The sequence below is a fragment of the Prosopis cineraria genome, unplaced genomic scaffold (genome assembly GCF_029017545.1).
Source record: "Prosopis cineraria cultivar Desert tree isolate PC_DT_omini unplaced genomic scaffold, ASM2901754v1 PC328, whole genome shotgun sequence".
NCBI lineage: Eukaryota > Viridiplantae > Streptophyta > Magnoliopsida > Fabales > Fabaceae > Prosopis > Prosopis cineraria.
The window spans coordinates 43947-52088 of record NW_026555655.1 but is presented as its reverse complement, the minus strand read 5'-3'; the positions used below and the strand labels follow the sequence as shown (position 1 = coordinate 52088).

At 36.8% G+C, this 8142-nt stretch overlaps 1 protein-coding gene across 14 annotated transcripts; it reads left to right on the top strand.

Annotated features, from left to right (window-relative positions):
• Window positions 1–674: 674 nt before the first annotated feature.
• LOC129296419 (pentatricopeptide repeat-containing protein At1g08070, chloroplastic-like) lies at window positions 675–7842 on the top strand. 14 transcript variants are annotated; one of them, XR_008589785.1, is made up of 5 exons: window positions 675–1114; window positions 1505–3756; window positions 5051–5157; window positions 5270–5603; window positions 7609–7842. XR_008589785.1 is itself a non-coding variant. In XM_054935026.1 (2 exons), exons 1-2 carry the CDS (start codon window positions 776–778, stop codon window positions 3680–3682), a joined length of 2517 nt encoding a protein of 838 aa, XP_054791001.1. In that variant the 5' UTR covers window positions 675–775; the 3' UTR covers window positions 3683–5754. The 14 variants fall into 14 exon arrangements, 1 of the variants encoding a protein (XP_054791001.1); XR_008589784.1 differs by having other exon boundaries at window positions 5266–5603; XR_008589781.1 differs by adding an exon at window positions 3934–4006 and having other exon boundaries at window positions 5051–5603.
• The last annotated feature ends 300 nt before the right edge of the window (window positions 7843–8142 follow it).

Below are 8142 nucleotides of genomic sequence, written 5' to 3'. Positions count from 1 at the left end.
GGAGGTGCATACCCAACATCTCAAAAAACCAAAGGCATTGGAAACTACAAAGAAAATGCCAACTGAGTGAATAGGTGGAGCATTAGAATTAGAATGAAAAAATTAATTTTTTAGTCCTTCAACTTTTAATTCACTTATAATTCAATCTCTCAACTATGACTTACTGTAACTCAATCCCTCAATTATAAATCACCTATGAGTAAGTCCCTCAACTTTTGAATCACTTATAATTTAGCCTTCAATTTTTGTTAATTCTCTTTTTTCATGTTAGCTTAAATCTCACATCAAAGAGCAAGAGAAGGGTATTTTAAAATAATATATGAGTATTTCTTTTATCCCTCTTATTTGATAAGGAATTTTAAAAAAAAAATATAAAAATAAGAATTGAATTATAAGTAAATTAAAAATTAAGGGACTAACTTATAACGATTTATAGTTGAGGGACTGAATCACAGTAAGTTATAATTGAGGAATTGAATTGCGAATGAGTTAAAAATTAAAGGATTAAAAAATTAATTTTTTTTAATTAGAATTATTTAAAAAATTGTGAGAAGCATCTTGAAAGGTAAAGATGTTTAAAATAAAAAAAAAAAAAATGACCAATACACTCCAACTGGGTTCAGTTCCTTCTTACCACTTTTTTTCCTTCCTATTTTCTATTGGCCATCCCTGTCTCCCGTCCATCAGTTTTGAGGGGGAAAAAAGCAGACTGACAAATGCACCTTATCAGGATTGGATTTCCACGTAGAAGGACGAGAATGAAGAAGTAAGAGCCATGACTATAGTTGCCGAGGCACCTCCCTCTTGTCCCGTGGCTTCACCGTGTCCTTTATGGATATCCAAACGCAGCAGCCCAAGAAGAAGAAGAAGCTCCTTCAGAGGCCGAAGCAGTAGCCTCCAAAGACTGAAACTACCACCTCAAGCTGCTCTGGTCGAGGCCTCCGTCATCCCTGCGCTTAGTGATGGGTTCTCTTCTTTCAAGGTCCGTGCACTTCCAGCGGACCGAGGTAATAATGACTTGCAGGCCAAGGCCAGAGCCATGGCACCTTCTGCCCATGCTTCTGTCAGTAGCACTCAGCTCCTTGCCGATAAATATGAGTCTCAAGCATTCCAGGTATTTCCCTATGGGAACCTTATTTTGGTTGATGAATACCGGTGGATTTTCAATTTGTTTCTTCATGAATAATTTCTTTCAGTTTTAGTTGTTATCCTTAATTAATCTTGTTGTGTCCAAAATTTTAATCTGAATCAAGAAGTGTCAAGATTGTTTTAAAACAGCATAATGTTAGGTTCGGTGTTTAATCTCTTATGAAAATAGAAATTTTAAGAATTTTAATAATGGAGTGACTAAAGTGAAAGAAGTCATCCGGGGAGCACTGAATTGAAAGCCCACCTATCTAGGAATTGGAGTTCCATGAAAATTTCAGTTTTTTTTTTTTAATCATTGTTTGTGGGCGGAATCAGGTACTGTGGATTGATTCGACCATTCTTGTATATTGAATAGGTGTTAGGAGGGTCCGTGCAAATTCTTTCTGATCCTGCATACAAGCTTCTCCAACACCATCCATTGTTGGACCTCCTCTCTAAATGCAAAAGCGTGCGAACCTTCAAACAAATTCACTCGTGCATTATCAAGACTGGCATCTATGATACCCCTTTGGCGCAAAGTAAGCTCATCCAATTCTGTGCCGTTACGCCTGTTGGCGATCTCTCTTATGCTCTCTCACTGTTTGAATCCATCGAAAAACCAAACTTGATCATGTGGAACACAATAATTCGAGGTTACTGGTTGAGTTCCTCTCCAATTTTGTCTGTACAAGTGTATGCCCGTATGATGAATTCAGGGGTGGAGCCAAATTCTTATACTTTCCCATTCCTTCTCAAATCTTGTGCTAAAATTAGGGCTGTCCGTGAAGGGAAACAAGTACATGCTCATATTTTAAAACTTGGGTTTACATTCGATGCTCATGTGCATACTTCGCTTATTACTATGTATGCTCAAATTGGGGACTTGGATAATGCTAGGTTGGTTTTTGATAGTAATATTTCACGTGATGTTGTTTCTTGCACGGCATTGATATCAGGGTATCTGTTAGAGGGTTATGTCAATGAAGCTCGGCACTTATTTGACAAAATTCCAGTGAAAGATGTAGTGTCATGGAATGCTATGATTGCAGGGTATGCCCAAAGTGATCGTTTTGAAGAAGCACTTTCTTGCTTTCATGAGATGTTAAAAGCAAATGTGTTGCCTAATCAGAGTACTTTGGTGACTGCTCTTTCTTGTTGTGCTCATTCAGGATCATTGGCATTGGGAAAATGGATAAGCTCTTGGATTAAGGAACATGGGCTTAGTTCAAATCTTCAGTTGACTAATGCTCTTATTGATATGTATTCAAAGTGTGGTGAGATTGATACTGCTCGAGAATTATTTGATGGGATAGTTGGAAGAGATGTGATTTCTTGGAATGTTATGATTGGTGGTTATTCTCATATGAATCTATACAAAGAAGCGTTGTCCCTTTTTCATCTCATGCTTAGATCAAACATAAAGCCCAATGACATTACTTTTTTGGCCATTCTTCCTGCATGTACTCACTTGGGTGCTCTTGACCTTGGCAAGTGGATTCATGCATATATAGATAAAAACTTTAAGAACATAAGCAATGTTTCTCTTCAAACAAGTCTCATTGACATGTATGCGAAATGCGGTTGCATTGAGATGGCAGAACAAGTGTTTAAAAGCATGAATTATCGAAGTGTTGCCACATGGAATGCAATGATATCAGGTTTAGCCATGCATGGACATGCAGAGAAGGCTCTAGGGCTTTTCTCTAAAACGGCCAATAAGGAATTCCAACCTGATGACATCACATTTGTTGGAGTTTTATCTGCTTGTAGCCAAGGTGGTCTGGTAGATCTTGGACGCCAACATTTTGAATCAATGGTCCAAAACTATAAGATTGTACCAAAGCTTCAACACTATGGATGCATGATAGATCTCCTAGCTAGAGCAAGGAAATTCGATGAAGCAAAGGATCTGATTAAAAATATGGGAGTGGAGCCAGATGGAGCTATCTGGGGTTCTCTGCTTAATGCATGTAGAGTTCATGGACATATTGAGTTAGGTGAATATGTTGCTGATCGTCTCTTTGAATTAGAACCTGAAAATACAGGAGCATATGTGCTTTTATCAAACATATATGCAGCAGCTGGAAGATGGGATGATGTAGCAAGAATAAGAACCAGATTAAATGACAGAGGAATGAAGAAAGTTCCTGGTTGCACCTCTATTGAGATTGATAGTTTTGTTCATGAGTTTCTTGTGGGTGATAGGAGTCATCCCCAGAGCGAAAATATCTATAAAATGTTGAATGAGATAGATAAGCTTTTAGATGCTTCAGGATTTGTTCCTAATACATCTGAGGTATTGTATGACATGGATGAGGAGTGGAAGGAAGGGACTTTGAGCCAACATAGTGAGAAGCTGGCTATTGCCTTTGCCTTGATAACCACAGAGCCTGGGACTACAATTAGAATTGTGAAGAATCTTCGGGTTTGTGGAAATTGCCACTCGGCTACCAAGCTAATATCTAAGCTCTTCAATAGGGAAATAATTGCAAGAGATAGAAACCGTTTTCACCATTTTAAAGATGGTGTATGCTCCTGTAATGACTATTGGTGAAAACTTTTCGCTTAGAGGAATAACAAGTACAGAAAGAGAATTGGATAATTCTGCCTTATGTAAGTTGATGACAGGTATATTGAACACTCTCTATCTTAATTTATTTCTACATTCATTTTGAACTAAAACAATTGAAGAACTTGGAAGAAAATTCGGGAGCTTACCTGAATTGTGTTTTGAGCACCACAACGTTATTCCATTTAATAGATCATTTTGTTATTTGTTCATTGATTGATTGAATTATGTCCTAGGGACAAAACAAACTCTACAACTGTACAGCAATGCATTCTACTAAGGGAACCTTATCTTGGTTGATATATGCATGTGAGTTTTATCAGTGCCTGTCCTCCAAGCCTAACCTCTACTCGCATGAGTATCTAGAGGAGCTTGTTGAACTTAAACTATTATTAGCTTAGCTTGAGTGAGAAATTTGATTGTTTCAGTAATTAACATCTATTGACTGTATGGCAAGCTCTTCATTAATGCTGAGAAAATTTGTTTTCTGATGTAGGGTACTGTGTTGTCCTTTGTTGTGAATTATGATATAATGCTACAAAGATGAAAAAAAAAGTAGAGGATTTTAAATAATTTTCACCTCTTGTAGTTTGCTACGATGCTTTGCTCATGTTTCATAATGAAGGGGCAATGAGGACTATCTCCTGAGTCCATTTTCTCTTCAATAACTCCTTTTCCCATAGCAGTGGCCATTTTGGGTCTAGTTTATAAAACTTTTCTGAATTACTCTGGGAGACTTGTGGGTGTTAAGGTGCAACGGCCTTGGCATTGAAGAAGCTATAGGATTAACCTTCATTCTGGAAAGAGGCCTAGGATTTTTAATAAACATATATATAGACATAATTTTCAATAATTTGTTTCTTATTGATGAATTTGCATATGGAGCTTTCAAGAGCTCGACTATGTGCAAGTCAATTCTTCAATCACTAGCTCAGTGATTTCATTGCAAGAAAACATGGACCTATTTCCTATGGAGAATATCAATACAACCAACTTTTATTGTTCTTTTCTCATCATATTTCAAAGATTTTTTTTTTTAAAATAAACTGAGAAATACCCGATGTTCAGCCTCAACAAACCAATTGTCAGACTTTTCATCACTTTCACAGTGTCTTTGACAAAGAATCTAATGATTGAAACTTTTTCTGTTTAACATTGTGAACTTTAAGTTGGAGTGTGCCTAACATGTTAACTATTAAACTTAGACTACTTATTTCTGCATTTTTTCCTGTAGTCTGACTCTGATGGTTTGCAATTTTTTTCCCTGGCTATCCATTCATATTATGCATTAATATTGAGGTCTCTTGTTGTTCTCAAAAGCCTTAGCGCTTTAAGCTGATCCTAATTTCACAGTGCTTGTTGCTTCATACCCATATTTTGCATAGAAGCTCCTAACAGATCCAAACCCTTATCTTAGAGATGCTCTTATTTGCCTTGCTTTTCAAGGATGGGAGATTCAGGTATGCATTACGCTGCTATATCAAATGTGTACTTTATTTTTTATAGGAGGGCATATAGCATGTTTGGTATAAATACACTTGAATGTCCATTAATCCAGTCAAGTCCAGGTAGAAGGACAGAGATTTCACTGCAGGAGATGCTTTACAACCTGTTCTGAAGGTATTATTGAGTCCAGAAGGCGAAGAGCTGGGACTTTGGTTATTTAAGGCCGCTAGTGTAACTGAGGCCTTTTACCCTGAGCATTACATATGATTCATACCAGTTCGTTCCTAACTTTATGAAGACCCTAGTTTAAAAGGCAATGCAAATGGACCCCTCATGATCTCAAACGCCTGAATGAAAAGTTTGTTGGAGCTTAAAGATCAAGTGCGGAGCGTATGAAGACATTACACACCTGCAATCCTTTGATGGTGGTGGTCGATCTCTTTTGCAACCTATTGTATAGGTAAGAATTATCAACTTATCACTTGCTATATCAATGTACGGTAAATTATGTTTGCTCCTACTTCTGCCTTCCTTTTAATATACTCTGTAGTAATAGTCATTTCATTTACTCTGGAATGATGATGTTAATGATGGATTTATCTGATTGTTTATATTAGGCCTGAGGCCTCTAGAGCAGCCCTTTTGCTTTGAGGAAAAGCCTGTTAATTATTATTAATATGTTAAGCTTTTCGTTTAACAATTTATAAATGCCAATATATAGTAAATTGAAATTGTATCAGTTTTGGAAACATTAGCTGTGGGCCGTGGCTTTTCTTAAGGTGAGGCACTACAAGTGTTGGCAAATTTTGTGGATCATGTACTGCTTGTGTGAATGGAACAAGGGTAATGGATCATGGGAACGTTTTGTTTTATGTGGAATGACCAAGGCAAGCTGAAGCTTGAAGATTATTACATTAGCAAAACAAAAAAGGACCCAATAAATTAAACATAGAAGCGTCTATCTTCCAACAGAAGCGTCTGCAACCCATTGGAGGTTCTTGTATCAGTCATTTCATAACCCACATTATGAGCATTTTTGCTAGAAAATTAGCTCATTGCATGCTTTCCCTGTAAGAAAATTAGCACATTCAATGTTCCAGTCTTGGAAGAGCAATTCTATGCTCTCTTATTCCAACTTAGCAATTTCTGAGATTTTGAGAAGAGTTGCTATGCAAAGTATGATGAATGTTTTAAGCTGTGTTTTTGGCCTCTATGGTAGAATCAGTCAAAGGACACAGTAGTGGTGGGTTAACCTATCACTGATGTCAACGGTTCGAGTCTACTCACTGCTTATCTCCAATTGATGAACTTAATTGATACAAAGCTGTATGGTAGTGTAACAGTCCTCACCCCACCCCACTAGGAGTCTTTTGGACTAAGCCAACCCATATCACTGCAGCAGAAGTCAGTTTTTCCCAAGGTGGTACTTGAGTTATTCCTCACCCCACCAAAGAAATCTTTTGAAGCCTTCCCAAACTCGAACCTCCAACCTCTATCACCTTAACGAAGTTGAGGCTAAGTCTTGTACCACTGAGTCAAGTTGGAGGTTCGATGGTACCAGACTTAGCCTCAACTGACTCAATGGTCCCAAATTTAGCCTCAACTTCTTTAAGGTGATAGAGGTTGGAGGTTTTAGTTTGTGAAAGTTCCAAAAGAACCTCTTTGGTGAGGTAAGGAATAACCGAAGTACCACCTTAGGAAAAGCTAGCTTCCACTGCCATGAGGTGGATTGCCCAATCCGAAAGACCCCCAGTGGCGTGAGGTAAGGACTGTTACAAGTAGCACCCAATTTTTTTGATTTGATAGTAGGGTGATTGACAATTGTATCTCATCAAAAGATTTTGGGAGAATGTCACAAAGGGCTCCTAGAAACAAGATAATAGTACATTGGGCCAAAAATATTATGAAATTCTTCCACAGGCTATTGGACTGCGATGAAAACATGTTTTGAGGTCAAATTTTGCAAGCACCCTTGAGATGAGTAAATGCAACATCACAACCAGAGATTGACCAGTTTTGGTCTGGTTGTCTAGTTTTGATTGCAAATAGTTCTGCAGCAGCAATGGAAATGGAGACTAATCTTTTTTGAATCGACCATGGGAATGTTTTTTAATTGAGAGATATGCTCATAAAATCAAATTGAATTCTCGGTATAAACTTGGAACCAAATTAAATTACACTATATTATTAATATAGTAGTTTAGCTAAACATTTAGAAATGATCCTTGCGATTGATTACTATGATTTTGAACTGAAATTTTTTAATATATGAAAGCATATCTAACATTGATGTCAAGAAATTTATTTTTTGTAAATTCCTAAGCCATTGGAATCTTTTTATTTTGTTGAATTTGAACTGTAGAAAAATTATGACTCGGCTCAATAGTGAAAAGAAACTACTAACTCTTGTTCTAGCTCACTTTTTGAGTCGCTGATTTATCAAATGTTTTCTATCTATGTGGAAGGATTGCAAAGGATCCTCGATTCGATAGGTTGCCCTGTACTCACAAAGGGACCTATGCAGATGATTGCATTGTTGAGAGAGTTACTGAGGTGTGATTTTTTTTTTTTTTGTAATTCCTATTTTATTTTCTTTGCAGAATCTCCCGGAGAAATTACAGATTTGTTTGTTTTCGATGAAATTGTAAATGTATTATATTATCTAAAACGATCTTAAGTCATTGAGGCTTGAAGAACCATCTCTATACTATATTTATTCCATGCATTAAGGGTTTCTACGAAAGTGGTAGGTTCCAAGGGTAGATACTGGCTGGGTGGCAATTGTTTTCCTATTATTATTTGACATGTTTCGGAAGTCTTGATTGCTTGTGCTGTATTTTATTGGTTAACCGGTATCCATCTCTATCATTGAAATGCAAAATTGAACCAAGTGGTAAAAATTGACTCTTAAATTAGAGATCTATAAGCATTTGAGATTTTAAATTTATTTTTGGTATAATATTTTTTTTAACTTTTAAAAATAGTGTAATTTGACTTTT

Excerpts from the sequence above, each read along its gene's own strand:
- LOC129296419 (XM_054935026.1), top strand. The coding sequence starts at position 776 with ATGACTATAGTTGCCGAGGCACCTCCCTCTTGTCCCGTGGCTTCACCG. Across the intron at positions 1,115-1,504 it reads ATGAGTCTCAAGCATTCCAG|GTGTTAGGAGGGTCCGTGCA; the intron begins GTATTTCCCTAT and ends TATATTGAATAG.